Raw genomic sequence first — 26,356 nt, forward strand, 5'->3', positions numbered from 1 at the left:
CTAAAGTCTATCGGCTAGATTTGGAGTTTGGCGGTAAAAGGGCTGTTAACGCTCCGCGGGTTTTTTTCTGGCCGCACCATAAATTTAACTCTGGTATCGAGAGTTCAAACAAATGCTGCGTTAGGCTCCAAAAAAGGAGCGTAGAGCATTTTTACCGCAAATGCAACTCTCGATACCAGAGTTGCTTACGGACGCGGCCGGCATCAAAAACGTGCTCGTGCACGATTCTCCCATAGGAAACAATGGGGCTGTTTGAGCTGAAAAAAAAACCTAACACCTGCAAAAAAGCAGCGTTCAGCTCCTAACGCAGCCCCATTGTTTCCTATGGGGAAACACTTCCTACGTCTGCACCTAACACTCTAACATGTACCCCGAGTCTAAACACCCCTAGCCTTACACTTATTAACCCCTAATCTGCCGCCCCCGCTATCGCTGACCCCTGCATTACACTTTTAACCCCTAATCTGCCGCTCCGTAAACCGCCGCCACCTACGTTATCCCTATGTACCCCTAATCTGCTGCCCTAACATCGCCGACCCCTATGTTATATTTATTAACCCCTAATCTGCCCCCCACAACGTCGCCGACACCTACCTACACTTATTAACCCCTAATCTGCCGAGCGGACCTGAGCGCTACTATAATAAAGTTATTAACCCCTAATCCGCCTCACTAACCCTATCATAAATAGTATTAACCCCTAATCTGCCCTCCCTAACATCGCCGACACCTACCTTCAATTATTAACCCCTAATCTGCCGACCGGAGCTCACCGCTATTCTAATAAATGTATTAACCCCTAAAGCTAAGTCTAACCCTAACACTAACACCCCCCTAAGTTAAATATAATTTTTATCTAACGAAATAAATTAACTCTTATTAAATAAATGATTCCTATTTAAAGCTAAATACTTACCTGTAAAATAAATCCTAATATAGCTACAATATAAATTACATTTATATTATAGCTATTTTAGGATTAATATTTATTTTACAGGTAACTTTGTATTTATTTTAACCAGGTACAATAGCTATTAAATAGTTAAGAACTATTTAATAGTTACCTAGTTAAAATAATTACAAATTTACCTGTAAAATAAATCCTAACCTAAGATATAATTAAACCTAACACTACCCTATCAATAAAATAATAAAATAAACTACCTACAATTACCTACAATTAACCTAACACTACACTATCAATAAATTAATTAAACACAATTGCTACAAATAAATACAATTAAATAAACTATCTAAAGTACAAAAAATAAAAAAGAACTAAGTTACAGAAAATAAAAAAATATTTACAAACATAAGAAAAATCTTACAACAATTTTAAACTAATTACACCTACTCTAAGCCCCCTAATAAAATAACAAAGCCCCCCAAAATAAAAAATTCCCTACCCTATTCTAAAATACAAAAATTACAAGCTCTTTTACCTTACCGGCCCTGAACAGGGCCCTTTGCGGGGCATGCCCCAAGAATTTCAGCTCTTTTGCCTGTAAAAAAAAACATACAATACCCCCCCCCCCAACATTACAACCCACCACCCACATACCCCTAATCTAACCCAAACCCCCTTAAATAAACCTAACACTAATCCCCTGAAGATCTTCCTACCTTGTCTTCACCATCCAGGTATCACCGATCCGTCCTGGCTCCAAGATGTTCATCCAACCCAAGCGGGGGTTGGCGATCCATAATCCGGTGCTCCAAAGTCTTCCTCCTATCCGGCAAGAAGAGGACATCCGGACCGGCAAACATCTTCTCCAAGCGGCATCTTCTATGTTCTTCCATCCGATGACGACCGGCTCCATCTTGAAGACCTCCAGCGCGGATCCATCCTCTTCTTCCGACGACTAGACGACGAATGACGGTTCCTTTAAGGGACGTCATCCAAGATGGCGTCCCTCGAATTCCGATTGGCTGATAGGATTCTATCAGCCAATCGGAATTAAGGTAGGAATTTTCTGATTGGCTGATGGAATCAGCCAATCAGAATCAAGTTCAATCCGATTGGCTGATCCAATCAGCCAATCAGATTGAGCTCGCATTCTATTGGCTGATCGGAACAGCCAATAGAATGCGAGCTCAATCTGATTGGCTGATTGGATCAGCCAATCGGATTGAACTTGATTCTGATTGGCTGATTCCATCAGCCAATCAGAAAATTCCTACCTTAATTCCGATTGGCTGATAGAATCCTATCAGCCAATCGGAATTCGAGGGACGCCATCTTGGATGACGTCCCTTAAAGGAACCGTCATTCGTCGTCTAGTCGTCGGAAGAAGAGGATGGATCCGCGCTGGAGGTCTTCAAGATGGAGCCGGTCGTCATCGGATGGAAGAACATAGAAGATGCCGCTTGGAGAAGATGTTTGCCGGTCCGGATGTCCTCTTCTTGCCGGATAGGAGGAAGACTTTGGAGCACCGGATTATGGATCGCCAACCCCCGCTTGGGTTGGATGAACATCTTGGAGCCAGGACGGATCGGTGATACCTGGATGGTGAAGACAAGGTAGGAAGATCTTCAGGGGATTAGTGTTAGGTTTATTTAAGGGGGTTTGGGTTAGATTAGGGGTATGTGGGTGGTGGGTTGTAATGTTGGGGGGGGGGTATTGTATGTTTTTTTTTACAGGCAAAAGAGCTGAAATTCTTGGGGCATGCCCCGCAAAGGGCCCTGTTCAGGGCTGGTAAGGTAAAAGAGCTTGTAATTTTTGTATTTTAGAATAGGGTAGGGAATTTTTTATTTTGGGGGGCTTTGTTATTTTATTAGGGGGCTTAGAGTAGGTGTAATTAGTTTAAAATTGTTGTAAGATTTTTCTTATGTTTGTAAATATTTTTTTATTTTCTGTAACTTAGTTCTTTTTTATTTTTTGTACTTTAGATAGTTTATTTAATTGTATTTATTTGTAGCAATTGTGTTTAATTAATTTATTGATAGTGTAGTGTTAGGTTAATTGTAGGTAATTGTAGGTAGTTTATTTTATTATTTTATTGATAGGGTAGTGTTAGGTTTAATTATATCTTAGGTTAGGATTTATTTTACAGGTAAATTTGTAATTATTTTAACTAGGTAACTATTAAATAGTTCTTAACTATTTAATAGCTATTGTACCTGGTTAAAATAAATACAAAGTTACCTGTAAAATAAATATTAATCCTAAAATAGCTATAATATAAATGTAATTTATATTGTAGCTATATTAGGATTTATTTTACAGGTAAGTATTTAGCTTTAAATAGGAATAATTTATTTAATAAGAGTTAATTTATTTCGTTAGATAAAAATTATATTTAACTTAGGGGGGTGTTAGTGTTAGGGTTAGACTTAGCTTTAGGGGTTAATACATTTATTAGAATAGCGGTGAGCTCCGGTCGTCAGATTAGGGGTTAATAATTGAAGGTAGGTGTCGGCGACGTTGTGGGGGGCAGATTAGGGGTTAATAAATATAACATAGGGGTCGGCGATGTTAGGGGCAGAAGATTAGGGGTACATAGGGATAACGTAGGTGGCGGCGCTTTGCGGTCGGAAGATTAGGGGTTAATTATTTTAAGTAGCTTGCGGCGACGTTGTGGGGGGCAAGTTAGGGGTTAATAAATATAATATAGGGGTCGGCGGGGTTAGGGGCAGCAGATTAGGGGTACATAAGTATAACGTAGGTGGCGGTCGGCAGATTAGGGGTTAAAAATTTTAATCGAGTGGCGGCGATGTGGGGGGACCTCGGTTTAGGGGTACATAGGTAGTTTATGGGTGTTAGTGTACTTTAGGGTACAGTAGTTAAGAGCTTTATAAACCGGCGTTAGCCAGAAAGCTCTTAACTCCTGCTTTTTTCAGGCGGCTGGAATCTTGTCGTTAGAGCTCTAACGCTCACTGCAGAAACGACTCTAAATACCAGCGTTAGAAAGATCCCATTGAAAAGATAGGCTACGCAAATGGCGTAGGGGGATCTGCGGTATGGAAAAGTCGCGGCTGTAAAGTGAGCGTTAGACCCTTTAATCACTGACTCCAAATACCAGCGGGCGGCCAAAACCAGCGTTAGGAGCCTCTAACGCTGGTTTTGACGGCTACCGCCGAACTCTAAATCTAGCCGTATGTATGATATATCATTATGTGTGGAAAAACACTGTAGCTTTCATTCATCAGATTTTATATTAATCCGTATAAAGAAAGATATCACCTTTATAAAGCTATTCTTATCCATGCACAAATTCAACCCGTAGATATATTTCTCCAACATAGGTGTGTCCGGTCCACGGCGTCATCCTTACTTGTGGGATATTCTCTTCCCCAACAGGAAATGGCAAAGAGCCCAGCAAAGCTGGTCACATGATCCCTCCTAGGCTCCGCCTTCCCCAGTCATTCTCTTTGCCGTTGCACAGGCAACATCTCCACGGAGATGGCTAAGAGTTTTTTGGTGTTTAAATGTAGTTTTTATTCTTCAATCAAGAGTTTGTTATTTTAAAATAGTGCTGGTATGTACTATTTACTCTGAAACAGAAAGGAGATGAAGATTTCTGTTTGTAAGAGGAAAATGATTTTAGCAACCGTTACTAAAATCGATGGCTGTTTCCACACAGGACTGTTGAGATGAATTAACTTCAGTTGGGGGAAACAGTGAGCAGACTTTTGCTGCTTGAGGTATGACACATTTCTAACAAGACTTGGTAATGCTGGAAGCTGTCATTTTCCCTATGGGATCCGGTAAGCCATTTTCTTAATTTTTAATATAAGAATAAAGGGCTTCACAAGGGCTTTAAAGACTGGTAGACATTTTTCTGGGCTAAAACGATTACTTTATAAGCATATTTAATGGTTTATAACTTTGGAGAGTTATTTTAATCTTGGGAATTCTGTTAAAAAAACGGCAGGCACTGTATTGGACACCTTTTTCACTGGGGGCCTTCTCTAGTCATAGGCAGAGCCTCATTTTCGCGCCACTAATGCGCAGTTGTTTTTGAGAAGCAAGGCATGCAGATGCATGTGTGAGGAGCTCAGATCCACTGAAAAAGCTTATTGAAGGCGTCATTTGGTATCGTATTCCCCTCTGGGCTTGGTTGGGTCTCAGCAAAGCAGATACCAGGGACTGTATAGGGGTTAAATGTAAAAACGGCTCCGGTTCCGTTATTTTAAGAGTTAAAGCTTTCAAATTTGGTGTGCAATACTTTTAAGGCTTTAAGACACTGTGGTGAAATTTTGGTGAATTTTGAACAATTCCTTCATACTTTTTCGCATATTCAGTAATAAAGTGTGTTCAGTTTAAAATTTAAAGAAACAGTAACGGTTTTATTTTAAAACGTTTTTTGTGCTTTGTTATCAAGCTTATGCCTATTAACATGTCTGAACTAGCAGATAGACGATGTTCTGTATGTTCGGAAGCCAAGGTTCCTCTCCATTTAAATATATGTGATGAATGTGACAAACAAAGTAGGGACAATGATGCCACTGATAATAATGTTGCCCAAACTGATTCCTTAAGTGAGGGGAGTAAGCATGGTACTGCATCATCTCCTTCCATGTCTACACCAGTCTTGCCCACTCAGGAGGTCCCTAGTGCATCTAGTGCGCCAATCCTCCTTACTATGCAACAATTAACGGCTGTAATGGATAATTCTATTAAAAACATTTTAGCCAAAATGCCCTCTTATCAGCGAAAGCGTGACTGCTCTGTTTTAGATACTGAAGAGCATGAGGACGCTGATGATAATGGTTCTGACATGCCCTTACACCAGTCTGAAGGGGCCAGGGAGGTTTTGTCTGAGGGAGAAATTTCAGATTCAGGAAAAATTTCTCAACAAGCTGAACCTGACGTTATTACATTCAAATTTAAATTGGAACATCTCCGCGCTCTGCTTAAGGAGGTGTTATCTACTCTGGATGATTGTGACAATTTGGTCATTCCAGAGAAATTATGTAAGATGGACAAGTTCCTAGAGGTCCCGGTGCCTCCCGAAGCTTTTCCTATACCCAAGCGGGTGGCGGACATTGTAAATAAAGAATGGGAAAGGCCCGGCATACCTTTTGTCCCTCCCCCTATATTTAAGAAATTATTTCCTATGGTCGACCCCAGGAAGGACTTATGGCAGACAGTCCCCAAGGTCGAGGGGGCGGTTTCTACTCTAAACAAACGCACCACTATCCCTATAGAAGATAGTTGTGCTTTCAAAGATCCTATGGATAAAAAATTAGAGGGTTTGCTTAAAAAGATGTTTGTTCAGCAAGGTTACCTTCTACAACCAATTTCATGCATTGTTCCTGTCACTACAGCAGCGTGTTTCTGGTTCGAAGAACTAGAAAAGACGCTCAATAAAGCATCTTCTTATGAGGAGGTTATGGACAGAGTTCAAGCACTTAAATTGGCTAACTCTTTTACCTTAGACGCCACTTTGCAATTAGCTAGATTAGCGGCGAAAAATTCAGGTTTTGCTATTGTGGCGCGCAGAGCGCTTTGGCTAAAGTCTTGGTCAGCGGATGTGTCCTCCAAGAACAAATTGCTTAACATCCCTTTCAAGGGGAAAAAGCTGTTTGGCCCTGACTTGAAAGAGATTATTTCAGACATCACTGGGGGAAAGGGCCACGCCCTTCCTCAGGATAGGTCTTTTAAGGCTAAAAATAAACCAAATTTTCGTCCCTTTCGCAGAAACGGACCAGCCTCAAACTCTACATCCTCTAAGCAAGAGGGTAATTCTTCTCAAACCAAGCCAGCCTGGAGACCGATGCAAGGCTGGAACAAAGGTAAGCAGGCCAAGAAGCCTGCTACCGCTACCAAGACAGCATGAGATGCTGGCCCCCGATCCGGGACCGGATCTGGTGGGGGGCAGACTCTCTCTCTTCGCTCAGGCTTGGGCAAGAGATGTTCAGGATCCTTGGGCGCTAGAAATAGTTTCTCAAGGTTATCTCCTGGAATTCAAGGAACTACCCCCAAGGGGAAGGTTCCACAGGTCTCAATTGTCTTCAGACCAAATAAAAAGACAGGCATTCTTACATTGTGTAGAAGACCTGTTAAAAATGGGAGTGATTCATCCTGTTCCATTAGGAGAACAAGGGATGGGGTTTTACTCCAATCTGTTCATAGTTCCCAAAAAAGAGGGAACATTCAGGCCAATTTTGGATCTCAAGATCCTAAACAAATTTCTCAGGGTTCCATCGTTCAAAATGGAAACCATTCGGACAATTCTTCCTACCATCCAGGAAGGTCAATTCATGACCACGGTGGATTTAAAGGATGCGTATCTACATATTCCTATCCACAAGGAACATCATCGGTTCCTAAGATTCGCCTTTCTGGACAAGCATTACCAGTTTGTGGCACTTCCATTCGGATTAGCCACTGCTCCAAGAATTTTCACAAAGGTACTAGGGTCCCTTCTAGCGGTGCTAAGGCCAAGGGGCATTGCAGTAGTACCTTACTTGGACGACATTCTAATTCAAGCGTCGTCTCTGCCACAAGCAAAGGCTCATACGGACATTGTCCTAGCCTTTCTCAGATCTCACGGGTGGAAAGTGAACGTAGAAAAAAGTTTTCTATTCCCGTCAACAAGAGTTCCCTTCTTGGGAACAATAATAGACTCCTTAGAAATGAAGATTTTTCTGACAGAGGCCAGAAAATCAAAACTTCTAAGCTCTTGTCAAGTACTTCATTCTGTTCTTCTTCCTTCCATAGCGCAGTGCATGGAAGTAATAGGTTTGATGGTTGCGGCAATGGACATAGTTCCTTTTGCGCGGATTCATCTAAGACCATTACAACTGTGCATGCTCAGACAGTGGAATGGGGATTATACAGACTTGTCCCCGACGATCCAAGTAGATCAGAGGACCAGAGATTCACTCCGTTGGTGGCTGACCCTGGACAACCTGTCTCAAGGGATGAGCTTCCGCAGACCAGAGTGGGTCATTGTCACGACCGACGCCAGTCTGGTGGGCTGGGGCGCGGTCTGGAACTCCCTGAAAGCTCAGGGTCTATGGTCTCGGGAAGAATCTCTTCTCCCGATAAACATTCTGGAACTGAGAGCGATATTCAATGCTCTCAAGGCTTGGCCTCAACTAGCAAAGGCCAAATTCATAAGGTTTCAATCAGACAACATGACGACTGTTGCATATATCAACCATCAGGGGGGAACAAGGAGTTCCCTGGCGATGGAAGAAGTGACCAAAGTAATTCAATGGGCGGAGATTCACTCCTGCCACTTGTCTGCAATCCACATCCCAGGAGTGGAAAATTGGGAAGCGGATTTTCTGAGTCGTCAGACATTTCATCCGGGGGAGTGGGAACTCCATCCGGAAATCTTTGCCCACATAACTCAATTATGGGGCATTCCAGACATGGATCTGATGGCGTCTCGTCAGAACTTCAAGGTTCCTTGCTACGGGTCCAGATCCAGGGATCCCAAGGCGACTCTAGTAGATGCACTAGTAGCACCTTGGACCTTCAACCTAGCCTATGTTTTCCCACCGTTTCCTCTCATTCCCAGGCTGGTAGCCAGGATCAATCAGGAGAGGGCTTCGGTGATCTTGATAGCTCCTGCGTGGCCACGCAGAACTTGGTATGCAGACCTGGTGAATATGTCATCGGATCCACCATGGAAGCTACCTTTGAGACGGGACCTTCTTGTTCAAGGTCCGTTCGAACATCCGAATCTGGCCTCACTCCAACTGACTGCTTGGAGATTGAACGCTTGATGTTATCAAAGCGTGGGTTCTCAGATTCTGTCATTGATACTCTTATTCAGGCTAGAAAGCCTGTAACTAGAAAAATTTACCATAAAGTATGGAAGAAATATATCTGTTGGTGCGAATCAAAAGGATTCCCATGGAACAGGGTAAAAATTCCTAAAATTCTATCCTTTCTACAAGAGGGTTTGGAGAAAGGACTATCTGCAAGTTCTTTGAAGGGACAGATTTCTGCTTTATCTGTTTTACTTCACAAAAAGCTGGCGGCTGTGCCAGATGTTCAAGCTTTTGTTCAGGCTCTGGTTAGAATCAAGCCTGTTTACAAACCTTTGACTCCTCCTTGGAGTCTCAATTTAGTTCTTTCAGTTCTTCAAGGGGTTCCGTTTGAACCCTTACATTCCATAGATATTAAGTTATTATCTTGGAAAGTTTTGTTTTTGGTTGCAATTTCTTCTGCTAGAAGAGTTTCAGAGTTATCTGCTCTGCAGTGTTCTCCTCCTTATCTGGTGTTCCATGCAGATAAGGTGGTTTTGCGTACTAAACCTGGTTTTCTTCCGAAAGTTGTTTCTAACAAAAATATTAACCAGGAGATAGTTGTGCCTTCTTTGTGTCCGAATCCAGTTTCAAAGAAGGAACGTTTGTTGCACAATTTGGATGTAGTTCGTGCTCTAAAATTCTATTTAGAGGCTACAAAGGATTTCAGACAAACATCTTCCTTGTTTGTTGTTTATTCTGGTAAAAGGAGAGGTCAAAAAGCAACTTCTACCTCTCTCTCTTTTTGGCTTAAAAGCATCATCCGATTGGCTTATGAGACTGCCGGACGGCAGCCTCCTGAAAGAATCACAGCTCACTCCACTAGGGCTGTGGCTTCCACATGGGCCTTCAAGAACGAGGCTTCTGTTGATCAGATATGTAAGGCAGCGACTTGGTCTTCACTGCACACTTTTACAAAATTTTACAAATTTGATACTTTTGCTTCTTCTGAGGCTATTTTTGGGAGAAAGGTTTTGCAAGCCGTGGTGCCTTCCATCTAGGTGACCTGATTTGCTCCCTCCCATCATCCGTGTCCTAAAGCTTTGGTATTGGTTCCCACAAGTAAGGATGACGCCGTGGACCGGACACACCTATGTTGGAGAAAACAGAATTTATGCTTACCTGATAAATTACTTTCTCCAACGGTGTGTCCGGTCCACGGCCCGCCCTGGTTTTTTAATCAGGTCTGATGAATTATTTTCTCTAACTACAGTCACCACGGTATCATATGATTTCTCCTATGCATATTCCTCCTTTACGTCGGTCGAATGACTGGGGAAGGCGGAGCCTAGGAGGGATCATGTGACCAGCTTTGCTGGGCTCTTTGCCATTTCCTGTTGGGGAAGAGAATATCCCACAAGTAAGGATGACGCCGTGGACCGGACACACCGTTGGAGAAAGTAATTTATCAGGTAAGCATAAATTCTGTTTTTTTTCTTTAGATCACGTGTTTTTCTTAGGCAACTGATTTTTCGGCGTCAATCTACATCAACCGCCCCTTTACTCTAAATCGCATGTGCTATTGAATTCTTCCTTAGCTTGATATCTACGTGCACTCCCGTTTCCCGCATGCGTCCTACTACGAGGTAGGAATTCCAGACTCATTTCTTCATTACATCGGCTTATTACGGATACGGACAAGCGAATCTCTTTGCATCGCTGAGTAGCGCATTGAAAATTAGGATCAGCGAGTAGCGCATGCAAATTTGAAAACGTGCATTTGAGAGGCGGAGAGAGTGGGTGGAACCGCTGAAGACGTCACAAAATGCTGAAGAAGGAAATAGGGCTTGGGAGGAGTCAGGACCCTAACGGTAGGGAATAGGAAATAGATTTTTTTAAGAAAAATACTGGAAGAATCACAAAAATAACTTAGCGACTAGTGTAAGGTGATAATGAGAAATGGTTGATTGTAGTCTAAAGGCTGACTTTACCTTCACTTTAACATGATTTAGATACAGCAGTACTAGAGGCTCCAAAACTGAGATCGTTAGATTATGTTATATCTTGTAACCTAGACTTCCTTCTCTGCTGAGGCCAGTTAGGATCAGCTATAAAGAGCTACTGGAGTGTGCAACCATTGACTATATATATATATATATATATATATATATATATATATATATATATATATATATATATATATAAGTGTTAAGCCTGAAGCCTGCACATCATTTGTACCAGGAATTGGAAAGTCAGCAATTTTCATACTTAACAATATACACTCATTGGCACTGTGGGAGCTTAAAGGGACAGTAAAGTCAAAATTTTAAATGTTCATGGTTCAGATAGAGCATGCAGCAACTTGCCAATTTACTTTTGTTATTAAATTTGCATTGTTCTTTTGGTATCCTTTCTTGAAGAGTAAACCTTGGTAGTCTGATAGGAGGAGTTCAGGAAGGTGCAGGTGTTTTTAGCAGTCTATGGCAACAGTATTTGCAACATTGCCATAAATATTGTTGCAAACACTGCTGCCAGATGGCAAAAGACATGTGCACGCTCCTGAGATCTAACCAAGGTTATAAAGAGAACTAGGCTAAATTGATAATAGGAGTAAATTGGAAAGTTGTGTAAAATGGTATGCTTTATTCAACTCATTTAAGTTTTATTTTGACTTTACTGCCCCTTTAAACAGTTGCATCACAAGCCTGACTGTTAAATGATGTATAAGAGTACAGTTTATCTGCGCTCTTCTGATACTCTTTTGGAGCTGTAAAAGTCTAGTGATCTTCTGTCTTTCACTGTTCATGAATTTCCCATTTCAAATTTAATTGAAATACAGGGAGTGCAAAATTATTAGGCAAGTTGTATTTTTGAGGATTAATTTTATTACTGAACAACAACCATGTTCTCAATGAACCCAAAAAACTCATTAATAGCAAAGCTGAATAGTTTTGGAAGTAGTTTTTAGTTTGTTTTTAGTTATAGCTATTTTAGGGGGATATCTGTGTGTGCAGGTGACTATTACTGTGCATAATTATTAGGCAACTTAACAAAAAACAAATATATACCCATTTCAATTATTTATTTTTACCAGTGAAACCAATATAACATCTCAACATTCACAAATATACATTTCTGACATTAAAAAACAAAACAAAAACAAATCAGTGACCAATATAGCCACCTTTCTTTGCAAGGACACTCAAAAGCCTGCCATCCATGGATTCTGTCAGTGTTTTGATCTGTTCACCATCAACATTGCGTGCAGCAGCAACCACAGCCTCCCAGACACTGTTCAGAGAGGTGTACTGTTTTCCCTCCTTGTAAATCTCACATTTGATGATGGACCACAGGTTCTCAATGGGGTTCAGATCAGGTGAACAAGGAGGCCATGTCATTAGATTTTCTTCTTTTATACCCTTTCTTGCCAGCCACGCTGTGGAGTACTTGGACGCGTGTGATGGAGCATTGTCCTGCATGAAAATCATGTTTTTCTTGAAGGATGCAGACTTCTTCCTGTACCACTGCTTGAAGAAGGTGTCTTCCAGAAACTGGCAGTAGGACTGGGAGTTGAGCTTGACTCCATCCTCAACCCGAAAAGGCCCCACAAGCTCATCTTTGATGATACCAGCCCAAACCAGTACTCCACCTCTACCTTGCTGGCGTCTGAGTCGGACTGGAGCTCTCTGCCCTTTACCAATCCAGCCACGGGCCCATCCATCTGGCCCATCAAGACTCACTCTCATTTCATCAGTCCATAAAACCTTAGAAAAATCAGTCTTGAGATATTTATTGGCCCAGTCTTGACGTTTCAGCTTGTGTGTCTTGTTCAGTGGTGGTCGTCTTTCAGCCTTTCTTACCTTGGCCATGTCTCTGAGTATTGCACACCTTGTGCTTTTGGGCACTCCAGTGATGTTGCAGCTCTGAAATATGGCCAAACTGGTGGCAAGTGGCATCTTGGCAGCTGCACGCTTGACTTTTCTCAGTTCATGGGCAGTTATTTTGCGCCTTGGTTTTTCCACACGCTTCTTGCGACCCTGTTGACTATTTTGAATGAAACGCTTGATTGTTCGATGATCAAGCTTCAGAAGCTTTGCATTTCTAAGAGTGCTGCATCCCTCTGCAAGATATCTCACTATTTTTGACTTTTCTGAGCCTGTCAAGTCCTTCTTTTGACCCATTTTGCCAAAGGAAAAGAAGTTGCCTAATAATTATGCACACCTGATATAGGGTGTTGATGTCATTAAACCACACCCCTTCTCATTACAGAGATGCACATCACCTAATATGCTTAATTGGTAGTAGGCTTTCGAGCCTATACAGCTTGGAGTAAGACAACATGCATAAAGAGGATGATGTGGTCAAAATACTCATTTGCCTAATAATTCTGCACTCCCTGTAATTTTCATCCTAATTTTTTTCATTTGCATTGAGCAGATTTATTTCCTACAGGCAATACTTTCCTCTTTGATCTTGTAGCAGGCCCAGATTTAGATCCCTCAAGCTTATCTCTTCTAGTTTAGATGAACAAACGCCTCTTTGTTTTGCCTGTAATTCTTGCACAATAAATGTCAAATTAAAGTGACAGCCCTGGTGAGCAGATTTAGGCAGCAGTGCTTCTTATGAGGCAATTGGCAAACTGAAATAATAAGAATTGATTTTTAATAATTGTCAGTTTCACAATAACACAACCTGCTTGTAAAGGGATGGTTGATTGCTGAAAACACCTTTACTTCAGGTGATTTTACATAAATTGCCAGCTTTGTCCATATGAGACACAATTGGGACAACATGTTTTCTGCCAGGGTTCATGTACATTATCTGCTAATGATATACTGCTATAATACTTATTCTTTGGATGATAATATTTTTTTAGTTAAGGGAAAATAAAATATATTATTTCAGTAAAGAATATTTAGCTTTATGGCTATACACTTATTTGAAAGTACTGTATAATGCACATTTTTTGCATATTAGAAATTCTTTTTACAAATTTATTAAGAAATTAAATTGCACAATCTGCATTAAATTAAGTTGACCATAATTTGTGATTTTTAATTGAATATGAGCTGTAACCTAATTTTATTGGTTTTAATCATTTTATTACATTACTCTTCTCCGACCGCCCAATGCAAAAGTTTTTTTTTTCTCCAAGAGGTGATGATTCCACTTTGTAAGCAATAACTGTGTTAGCCATATGGCACTCAACAAGCTCTGAAATGTTTTTTGTTTTTTTCGGGGGGGTGGGGGGGGGGGGTTAAGTTTTGTATGACTAGCACAGGTATTGGATACTTTTGCAGTGGGCAGCCAGAGAAGAGTAATATAATAAACCAATACAACTAATACAATTAGGTGACAGTGCATAATCAATTAAAATGATAATGATCCCTTTAATTCAAATGAAGAATAGCTTATATCTGTCTGTCTACCTATCTATTGATCTGTGTGTGTATGTGTGTGTGTTTGTATGTATGTGTGTGTGTGTTTATATGTGTGTATGTGTGTGTATATGTGTGTGTGTGTGTGTGTATATATATATATATATATATATATATATATATATATATATATATATATATATATATATATATATATATATATATGTGTGTGTGTGTTTATATATATGTGTGTGTGTGTATGGGTATGTGTGTGTGTATGGGTATGTGTGTGTGTTTGTATGTATGTGTGTGTGGGTTTGTGTGTATGTGTGTGTATATGTGTGTGTGTGTGTGTATATATATATATATATATATATATATATATATATATATATATATATATATATGTGTGTGTGTGTTTATATATATATGTGTGTGTGTGTGTATGGGTATGTGTGTGTGTATGTGTATGTATGTGAATATGTGTGTATGTGTATATATGTGTTTGTGTGTGTATATATATATATATATATATATATATATATATATATATGTGTGTGTTTATATATATATATGTGTGTGTGTGTGTGTGTGTGTGTATGTATATGAGTGTGTATGTATGTGTGTGTGTGTGTGAATATGTGTGTATGTGTATATATGTGTTTGCATGTGTGTGAAAAAGAGAGTACCTGACTACCATTAGTTCTTGATCAGTTATAACAGGAAGTCTTCTATAATCCTCTGCACACAAGCAGGGGGCAGACTGAGACAAATCAGGGACCCGGGCAAAAATTAGGGAAGGGCCCCCACTGTCTCACACTGACCCAAATTGACCCAAATTTATGCAAATGAACATGGTAGCCTCCCTGACCCCATCGGGCCCCCCAACCTCCAGGGCCATGACTCCCAACATCAAGGAAGGGCCTTAGACAGGGTCCCCAACCTCCAGAGCCAGACCCCACACTACATGGCCCTAACAGCGACAAACACTTAAGAGGACCCCCACACACACTCTAGGTCCCCCCCAAGCAACAAACCCCACATCCAGGCACCAGGCCCCCACTCTGGGGTCAGGGCTTCCATTAAACCCACACTTAACTACTTAGTTACTGAAAGGGCAGCTGTCACCCCCAGCTTACGCAGCATACCAGGAGCCATGGAGTTGCCATTTGTGGGCCCCCCTACATACTGGGCCCTCGGTCCAGTTCCTATTTGCCCGGCTGCTCAGTCCATCCCTGCACATAAGGTTTCTATTGATCCAGGGTTTCTGTTCCTCTGTGTATCAGCAAGTTCCATAGCGTAAGCTGATGTGTAGACTGACACTACTGAAATGCTTCTCACGCCATATGGTGCAGCATTCTACTATTTCCTGTACATTCTGTCTACATATACAGTCTTGTGTGGGCATTATGTGCGTTATGTTACATACTACATTTTTATGGATATGACCTTTTCAGGGTCACATCTTTGACATATTTGGTGTGTTATGTTGTCTCTGCTGATCTGTCTCTCAAATTGCTGTACTGGGAATTCACTGAAGTTTAAAAAAAAAAATGTTTTATTATATGTAGCATTACAGACTAAACAAATACATTTTATTTTTAGAAATATCCAATCCAGATGAGAGGCTAGAAGCCATACATGAAGCATTGATGCTCCTACCTCCCGCACACTATGAGACACTTAGATTTCTAATGATCCACCTCAAGAAGTAAGTATTTCTGTTGTTTTAAGTTGCTTATTTCAACACCGTTTTGTAAAATGATAGGGACTATGTGCTCAGGCAAGATAACTATAGGAACACTTTCTTTCTCTCACCCTACACCCATAATGACAGGTTTATTTCTGCTGCTGTATCTTGTTTAAAAATCATACAGTACAATGTCCGTTTAAGTACCTAATATTTTTCTCAGGAGTGTAGGTGCCATTCAGTTTACTTATAGATTTTGACATCAGATAAAATCATCAAGTCGTCAAGTATTTCTGCTCTTTTGTCATCTGTTTATTTTAAGTTAAAGATTAGAGAACTCATACAAATATCAAACTACCAGTGCACTATGTATCTTATAGTTCCGTTCTTCAGTAACTGAGAATTCAGTTGAGTTTATGGAATAGTTGCTGTGATATTTGTATTAGGAATATACTTTAATGATCTAAAATCACTTATTTAGCATGGTATGGTTTTCATAAGGAGATGATACAGTTAAAGGGACACTTACCACTGCTTGTTTTTATCAATTTACTTCTATGTTGAAGAGATATCTAGATAGGTAGCGTGCACATTTCTGGAGCAGTACATGACAGGAAAAACTGCTTGCACCTATATCTCTATCAAATGTATAACATAGTTATTAGTATTATTATTATTACTATCGGTTATTAGTAGAGTGCCAACAATTACCATACAGAATACAATAAAGTGTTGATTGTTTTCCTCCTGTATAAAACCATAAAAACATTATGTTTATAGATTTAACACCTTCTCACCATGAGATTGTAATCATGTGTGTTTCATTAAAAGTAGTAATTAGATTTTTTTTATTGCACACATGGACACTTAATACAGATAAATGAGTACAGGTAGCCCTCAGTTTACGCCGGGGTTAGGTTCTAGAAGGAATAGCTGTAAATCGAAACCGTTGTAAATTGAAACCTAGTTTATAATGTAAGTCAATGGGAAGTGAGGGAGATAGGTTCCAGGCCCCTCTCAAAATTGTCATAAGTAACACCTAATACATTATTTTTAAAGCTTTGAAATTAAGACTTTAAATGCTAAACAGCATTATAAACCTAATAAAATAACCACACAACACAGAATATATAATTAAACTAAGTTAAATGAACAAAAACATTTGATAAACAGCATTATAAACCTAATAAAATAATCACACAACACAGACTTCACTTGCATTTTTCTGCAAACAGTTCTTTCTATGCATTCCAATCTGGACTGATTTATAGACAGGAAGATCTTTTTCCTTTGAAATCTGCTCGATAGCTCAGGTCTGGTTAAACTGATTAATTTCAGCTTGCTTGGCTTTGCAGCAACACAAGCGGACAGCTCCACCTACTAGCTATTTTAATAAATGCACTGCTTCTCAATGCTTTTCAATAGCAGTCACATGACTGGAAAAAAAGGTTGTTATTCTGAAACGGTGTAAATTGAACCGTTGTAAAACGAGGGCCACCTGTATTAATATAATATAAAACCATAGATATATTAGGTGATAGCACAATTTCAGAGCTCTGGTTAACTGTTACACTCGAATAAAAAGTTGCACAAAACACATAAAAGATACATTTAACAGTAAAGTTACACACAAAATAACACCTGATAACATTTTTTAAAAATAATGTATTAAACATACTGTCATATTCTTAATAATCCGGGGGGCAGAGCTAGCCAGCAACAGGATCGGACGTATCTCTGTTCAGCTCCGTGAATATTTGCTAAATTCTTGATATAAAGGCTGCACAATCCTATAATTCTGGCAATAATCTGCTGCTACTAACCTTCCAATATCTCCAGTGAGTACCTCAGATAGCCTGTCTGAGTTGGGTGTTTGACTGAGCGCCGCTAAGCGTGTCTACTGACCTCAGTAGCTGATGGCGCCATAGCCCTAGTACTGGGCAGAGCATCATAGAGCGAGTCCCGACGAGAGCACCCAAGTCTGGGATGGAAAATACCACTGTTTTTGCGTCTGATAGCTGAACCAACTAAATCAGAAGTGCCGGCATTGGTAAGACTTGGCACGAGTCGCCACACACCAACTGCGCCATAGCTGACACCGGGTGGGCCCTACCATACCTAATCCTTATAGCCTGACTTAGTGTTCACGGAGCAGATTGCACTCAGTTACAATCATTGCTCAGATCTTCAAGCTGCCCTATGTAGAGACAAATCTCATATATGCTTTGCAACTTACTACTCTCCCTAGACGCCCATCAGCATGCAATCATTGGGGAACTGAGAGCTGCTGTGGACCTGCAACAGTGGATGTTGTGCATGTAAGACCGAGGAATGTGCCAGCTACGGAACTCCAGAAGCAATGGAAAGGAGAGTGCGTCTCAAAATGCAGACGGTATCGCTAACAATTCCCGCTTTAGAAGACCGAGGCAAATCCCAGTAATGCCAACTATAAAGGTTTTATTTTACAGGCTTAATTATGTCTGTAGAGCCAAAAACCTACCCTGACTTTACCCTCTACTGGGGATCTGACCTATGCCGATTTAGATATCTGCCCGATGAGCACACTAAGCATAATATTTAGATCCAAGGCTCTTGTACAAGACTCTCAACCACCAGCAAAACCCTGCCACGACATGAGAGGAATTGGATAACTGTCCAGCCCTCACTTTAAATCCCCTAAACCTAAAGGTAGTACTCTTAGTTTTAAGTAATCATGTCAGCCTCTCAGTGAGAGCATGGATGAAAGTTAGAGTCCGGAGATGCAGGGAGAGTTTTCCTGTGAACCCATCCCGACTCATATTAACAGCTCCTTAGTAATCAGCATGACGAGTTTCGCTGCCTACCTTTCTTTACTCAAGTCCATGTCAGAAGCGAGGCTACTATCTGTCACACTTGAAGGGCCGTGTTCCTGTTCCACAGTGTAGATTCCAGATTCATTTTATTTCAATATGAGATGTATTGTTAAAGAAACAAGGTAGGGTCCCAGTGGGACTCATTTTATCTTAAATAAGGAATCATGGATTAATATCTTCTGAGGGGGTTTATTGAACAGGGGGACTTTAATCATGTTTGTTATGTGGTTCTATCTGCAATGTGTAGCTATACGTAGGTTCTCTGCCTTTACAGAACATAACGGCCTTCTTTTAGGACACAATCTCTCTGACTGGCACGGTGCACCTTGTGACGGGTGCGGTTACGTTGTTTTTTTTTTCACTTCCGTATGCTGACTGTGTGTGACCGGGAGAGTCTTCCTCGTGGGTTGTCTGGTTTACAGGAGGTTGTGATTATGGAGGATTCTGATATGCACGATATGGAGGATGTGTCTTGTGATGAATATAAAATGGCCCGGGTAGTTAATGCTCATCAGTTATGTCCCGGGTGCCGTTCTAGAGTACTCTCTTCTCCTGAGTCTGGGAGCTTAGAGTGCGTTGAGCCATCCGCCTCTAAGGTTTCCATGACCCGTGAGGTGCATTCCCAAGACTCTTTCCCGGCTACGCACACAGGTGTCCCTATGGCCTTCACTCCTCAGGAGAGTGGCTTGTTTCCGTCGGAGGTTACGGCACGGTTCCACATGGCCATTTCTATGGCACTGTCTAATTTACATCTCCCAAGTGAAGTATTTCTCTGATACTATAGAGCAGGGGTGGGCAGACTTTTGTAAGGCAAGGCCTACCTCTAATTTTATTCCAAGTGACATGGTTACCTAACTAAAAAAAAAAACACCAGTTTTTATAATAATAATTACGATAATGTAATTTATTAAAAAATCACAAAGAATAGTCCAGCACACACTGTGTAACTGGGTGCAAAATTTTTATTTTTGTCACAAATAGGACCTGCTGGCTGAAAATTTTATTTTTGACACAGATAATACAGCTTTAAAAATCATCCCAGCTCTTTAATAACCAATACAGCAGCGCTCTGTCTTTACTTACTGCAAGAGCTCTCTCTTTACGTCACGCTACCTTATCTGTGTTGGGTGTCTGATTATGATAAGTAGTCTCGCAATCAAGACAGCTCGGGACTCATTCTAGTTGAAATGGTTTTTATTGGTTTACAAGATTTAAACAATAAAAAAAAAAAAGAATCAGACAATACAATAACTAGTACATACGGGTCGATTTGCCTTATATTCATTGCAGCCTCTGCCAAACCATTGTTGTTCAAATACTCCTCTCTTTTAATTTCTCCGGTCATGCAGAGTGAGCCCCATACTTTGTACCATGAACCTTAACTAAACCTATCCTATAACCCCCCCTCCCCCCTCAGGAGGTGCCGTATCTCCTAAATTAGAGGTGCTTGTCTATTTGTGAATGTGTTGAATATTATACACAGTCAAGTTTCCTAATGCGAATATAACTGCATCTTGTTCCGTTGTCATTCATCATATTGGGTGGCTTCCCCCAATCTAGTTTCTACTGCCTAATCCGTGTGTCCACCCCTTCCTACTACTCTTTCCTCAGTATCCAGTAATACCATACCTTCTGAAATTGTTCAGGATGCCCCTGTTCCCAGGCCGCCAATTCTGACATATTATATGTGTCTGAGATTTTATCTACTACCTCTTGCCATGAGGGTGTTCCTACCTTCCAATGCCTAGCCACACAGATTCTCAAACATGTACAAAGAATTTTAATAAACTTATTAATGGACCTGTTAAATGGCCTTACCTTATCATGCAGTAATGCTTGTGACATTGTCAAGGTTACATTTTCATCTAACAGAGACCCTATCAAGTCTGACATTCTCCTCCAAAGTGACTGAACCCCCGGGCAATCCCACCACATGTGTTTAAAAGTCCCCCTGTCGTGACAACCTCTGTAGCAGTTTCCTTGATGTGATGAAGTAAAGTGTGCTGTCCTTACAGGTGTCAAATACCATCTAAAAGAAACCTTAATGCAGTTTTCTCTCATGTCAGCACTGATCAATCCCTTGCTAGCGTTTAACATCAAGTCGTCCCATTCACTCTTTTCCCAAGTATCTAATGTATCCCTTTCCCATCTCTCAATTAAGGGTGACTTGGTAGTATACTTGGCCTCCTGAATTAACAGGTAGATTTGAGAGATCAGTCGCTTTCCCCTTGTGGGGGCTCTAATCATTCTCTCAAGAGCTGTTGTCGGTTGTGCCTGTTTGTGTGTCAAGTATTTTGATAGCTCAGAGGAAATCTGTAAGTACATGTACCACTTTAACTGTTCTGGTTCTAATTTCTCTCTGACTTGGATAAATGTGAGTTTACTTGAATTATGTAAAAAATCAGCCACCCTATATAGGCCCTTATTTTCCCATTTATTCACTACCTTTCTCACTTCTGTGGGTAGTAGGAATTTAATTGGCATAAGTAAAGACTCTGTCCTACATAGCTTCCCTCGTAATCTTATTCCACAAGCTGACTGAATTCAGTGTAATTGTGGATTTGTATCCCCTCGACGTTTTGTGTATCTCCGGGTCCCATAATATGTCTGCTGAGCTATTACAACCTGCCAATTCTGCCTCGATCTTTGGCCAGATTAAATCGTTATTAGATTTGCTCAATACCACCGTCTGTGCCAGCCTGGATGCCTGGTAGTACTCCACCAGGTTGGGGGCTCCTACTCCCCCCACCTGCCTGTGTTGCTTCAGCAATTGTGAAGCTATTCTAGCCTTCCCGTCTCCTCTCAGAAATCTTAAGAGGTCTTCCTGTAGACCCCTCAATTCCGGTATTGGTATTTTGACTGGCAGAGCTCTGAAATGGCACATAAGCCTTGGCAGGACATTCATCTTAACAGCCATGAGCCTTCCATATCGGGACTCATTCTACAAAGTACCTTTATTGGCTGGACGCAATGTTAGGTTGATTAGGAGACAGGTCCTGTAACTAAAGCTGGGGCAGCGAGTTCAACTACAGCTGGGTCGCGCATGCTGAAGTACAGTGCCCATACCGCTGTCCTACACATAGCCAATTTCAAGTCTGAATAAGAGAGAGATTTTTCACACATCTAGGGTGGCGAGGCTCTTCACTCAGAATCTAAATTCTATCTAGAATTCTAGATTCTGAGTAGATGTCTGAGAAATCTTTCTCTTATTATGCCGACTTTTGAAATCTTATAGAGCACAACCCCTAACTAGAAGTAAGCAAGTTAAAATAATAGCACAACCCCCTAGGGGGTTGTGCTCTTATTTTAACCCTAGGGGGTTGTGCTCTTATTTTAACTTGCTTACTTCTGGTTCATAAAATAATAGCTTTAATCCTTATTTCTTTAACATTTATTTAAGGACTTCTGTCCAGTGAGTCTGTCAGTGACTCCTAACCTGACTAGTACTAACCGATGGCATGCAAATGGTGCTGCTAACCTTTTCTTACTAATTAACGATATGCGGTTTGTGCTATTGAACCTACAACATTTATATTACAACTACCTAACAAAAAACCCAGTCGTATATAGGCATGAATCTTTTTCTTTATTACATAGCGGTCTAGAATTAATTTACCTTGGCTAAACAGATTTTGCCTTAAAAAATTGGATACATATAAATTCAGAACCGCTTAAGATATATAGCATCAATAGCCTACAATTATTTTTCTTTATAGACAAGCGATTCTAACAGTTATATGAGTATTTATGGTTTGCTAGTGTCATCAATTATACTTAGTTAATAATATTCACCAATACAAAAACAGTATATTATTTACCTGGGTGTTCCGCTATAACATTACTGAATACACCAGTGGAACATATACTCATATGTTACCTAGCGATTCGATTTTGCTATTCTACTACCCTGAATATATAATTCAACCTATTGTGAAATCACTTAGGGTGTATATAAATTACAAAAATAATATTGAATCCAAATAATCTAAATACATTTAAGATTAACGTCAGACAATCACTGACAGAGTCTTAAAATATTGGATTTCTATGTGGGTAGATATACTTTAAAATTACTACTTTAATTTATCCACAGTTTACGGTTCTAAGTAGCCATTTAAATATACAATGTGGAAAAGACTTCTGACTAAAATATTGACACTTTTGTGTACACTTTGTTACTGATTCCCCCTAATCTTACCATTATTACAAAGTAGCAACTTCAATAATCTTATCCTGAGGGTAAATTTATGAACCCTCAATACAGGTATACCCCGCTCATACAGCGGGTTAGGGACCGGAGCCCCGCTGTAAAGTGAAATTCGCCTTAAAGTGAAACAAGGCAGTTTTAGCTTTCTTTTCACTTGCCAGTGTGTTTAAAAACTTGAAAACATGTTTGAACTAACATATATTAAGGGTACAATAATACTATGTTTAGTTTAACACTAGCACAGCACAGTATTCAATAAATACTGTACCTGTAAAATAGTGACAATTACTGTAGTAAAATTTGCCAGACTATAGCACTGAGACACAAATTGCACTGTAATGCTGTAAACAGAGTGAACTGCGCATAACAAAATGGTGCCAGTCACTTTTTTCACGATGATTACAGCACTGTTTCAAAATTCTTGGCGGTTGAACTTCAGCTCCACAAAGCGCTGTATTAGCGAAGCGCTGTAAAGTGGGGTATACCTGTACTAGGTTTATCCAGATATTTCTGACGATCTTAATTTGGGGGATTTAAGTTATTCATTAAAGTATACGCCAAGCACTTTCCCACATAGATCACAAAGGTTTTTTCAACAAGTTGGATTGAAGCCCCTGAATTCAACCAGAAGTTTAAGTGTTTTTAGTATTAGTGTGTGCGGGCAGCCAACCAGATACCTACGTGCCTAGAGCTGTCTTTTTATTAGTTAATATTAAAAGTTATATTTTAATTTCAACTAGTCTTTTTCTCATACAGGGAGTGCAGAATTATTAGGCAAATGAGTATTTTGACCACATCATCCTCTTTATGCATGTTGTCTTATTCCAAGCCTACTACCAATTAAGCATATTAGGTGATGTGCATCTCTGTAATGAGAAGGGGTGTGGTCTAATGACATCAACACCCTATATCAGGTGTGCATAATTATTAGGCAACTTCCTTCCTTTGGCAAAATGGGTCAAAAGAAGGACTTGACAGGCTCAGAAAAGTAAAAAATAGTGAGATATCTTGCAGAGGGATTTAGCACTCTTAAAATTGCAAAGCTTCTGAAGCGTGATCATCGAACAATCAAGCGTTTCATTCAAAATAGTCAACAGGGTCGCAAGAAGCATGTGGAAAAACCAAGGCGCAAAATAACTGCCCATGAACTGAGAAAAGTCAAGCGTGCAGCTGCCAAGATGCCACTTGCCACCAGTTTGGCCATATTTCAGAGCTGCAACATCACTGGAGTGCCCAAAAGCACAAGGTGTGCAATACTCAGAGACATGGCCAAGGTAAGAAAGGCTGAAAGACGACCACCACTGAACAAGACACACAAGCTGAAACGTCAAGACTGGGCCAAGAAATATCTCAAGACTGATTTTTCTAAGGTTTTATGGACTGATGAAATGAGAGTGAGTCTTGATGGGTCAGATGGATGGGCCCGTGGCTGGATTGGTAAAGGGCAGAGAGCTCCAGTCCGACTCAGACGCCAGCAAGGTGGAGGTGGAGTACTGGTTTGGGCTGGTATCATCAAAGATGAGCTTGTGGGGCCTTTTCGGGTTGAGGATGTCGTCAAGCTCAACTCCCAGTCCTACTGCCAGTTTCTGGAAGACACCTTCTTCAAGCAGTGGTACAGGAAGAAGTCTGCATCCTTCAAGAAAAACATGATTTTCATGCAGGACAATGCTCCATCACACGCGTCCAAGTACTCCACAGCGTGGCTGGCAAGAAAGGGTATAAAAGAAGAAAATCCAATGACATGGCCTCCTTGTTCACCTGATCTGAACCCCATTGAGAACCTGTGGTCCATCATCAAATGTGAGATTTACAAGGAGGGAAAACAGTACACATCTGTAAACAGTGTCTGGGAGGCTGTGGTTGCTGCTGCACGCAATGTTGATGGTGAACAGATCAAAACACTGACAGAATCCATGGATGGCAGGCTTTTGAGTGTCCTTGCAAAGAAAGGTGGCTATATTGGTGACTGATTTGTTTTTGTTTTGTTTTTGAATGTCAGAAATGTATATTTGTGAATGTTGAGATGCTATATTGGTTTCACTGGTAAAAATAAATAATTGAAATGGGTATATATTTGTTATTTGTTAAGTTGCCTAATAATTATGCACAGTAATAGTCACCTGCACACACAGATATCCCCCTAAAATAGCTAAAACTAAAAACAAACTAAAAACTACTTCCAAAAATATTCAGCTTTGATATTAATGAGTGTTTTGGGTTCATTGAGAACATGGTTGTTGTTCAATAATAAAATTAATCCTCAAAAATACAACTTGCCTAATAATTCTGCACTCCCTGTATATATTTTTTTGTGTTCAGAGGCATATCCTTTTTTGGCATCCCACTCTAGGGATGTTTCTTAGACATATTTCTCTGATACTTTCCATGTTCTGTTAACCTAGGTCCATCGAGCATGGGATCGCCCAATTCAGTTCGGCCTTCTGTGGAAACGTTGGCCCCTGAGGCTTCAGGGGCCCCAATTCCGGAGCTGAGGTCTTCAGCAGATTCGGCAAGGGATGATTTTGCCTTCCGTTATAGGCTGGCTCGCCTTAGGGTTCTTTTAAGACATCTTTTGGCAATGTTAGAGGATCCCAGTCCTAGTAGGGATCTGAGGTCTTAGAAGTTGGATGGCAAAATGGATATGACGTTAGAGAATGAAGCCAATCTCCTTATTGTCTTCATTTTATTTTTAATTTTATTTTTCATTTATGTTTTTCGGTTCCATTTCTGAGCTTGGGTGAATGGGGCCTCTATTCGACTGGTCCTGTTGTTGTTCTCATTCACCTTGGGCATTCACCCGATGGGTTCTGCCTTTCATCTTATTTTTGATCCGGATGGATGTGTTTAATTTGTTTTTCCTTAAGCTCAGGTCTATTAGATTTCGTTTTTCTGAATGTTCTTCTTTGGAACCGATTCTTGCGACTCGTGGTTGCGTGAGCATTCCCTCCCTTTCGTTTCTAGTTAATTTATCGATCCTTCGGGACAAATTTTCTTGGACCTTGAACAGTTCCAGAGTGCTCTTATACCAGGCTGGTACTGGTCTGGCGTTTTTTTCAGCTTTTTACCAGGGTTCATGTCACCTTCGTGGTGCTGAGGATGCCTGTAGGTCTTTTCTATGGACTCTGGGCTCGGATCCTACGGATGTATGAGGCCTGTGGTTTATATGCAACTTCTCCGGACGGAGGATTGTGCATACCACTCTAAGGGTGATCGGTTCGAGCTACTCGCCTGGGCTATGATTCTGCTTTCTGCAAACGACTCTAGGTTCTTCAGGTCCCCGAGACTTAGAACCGTTATTTCCATTAAATGGAAGTTAGGAGATGTGTGTGACCTGTTTGGTCTGATGTGCTGAGTGATTAAAGTTTGTTTTTTTAATCAAGGTTCTTCCAGACGCTGAGTCGTTATACTAGTGCCCTCTTTCTTGCGATCGCATAGCTTCATCCTTCCCCACTTTTGGGGGGGATCGTCTGGTTGGGTTGTGCGGGAATTTTTTTCTCCGTTCCGAGTCATGTTACTCTGGGAGGTGGTGTGCAGGGGTTCCCTGCCTTCTGTGGGAGTTGCAGCTCCAACGTTTGCCTGCTCA

The 26,356-nt window shown here is 40.6% G+C and overlaps 1 protein-coding gene across 1 annotated transcript in view; it reads left to right on the plus strand.

Annotated features, from left to right (window-relative positions):
- The window catches only part of CHN2 (chimerin 2), a 964,914-nt gene that overhangs the window by 924,475 nt on the left and 14,083 nt on the right, over positions 1-26,356 (plus strand). The window contains exon 12 of the mRNA XM_053714191.1: positions 15,630-15,735. Within this exon, the coding sequence (XP_053570166.1) occupies positions 15,630-15,735 (106 nt within the window). The remainder of the gene's footprint in view (positions 1-15,629; positions 15,736-26,356) is intronic.

This window comes from Bombina bombina, chromosome 5 (assembly GCF_027579735.1).
Source record: "Bombina bombina isolate aBomBom1 chromosome 5, aBomBom1.pri, whole genome shotgun sequence".
In the NCBI taxonomy this organism is placed as follows: domain Eukaryota; kingdom Metazoa; phylum Chordata; class Amphibia; order Anura; family Bombinatoridae; genus Bombina; species Bombina bombina.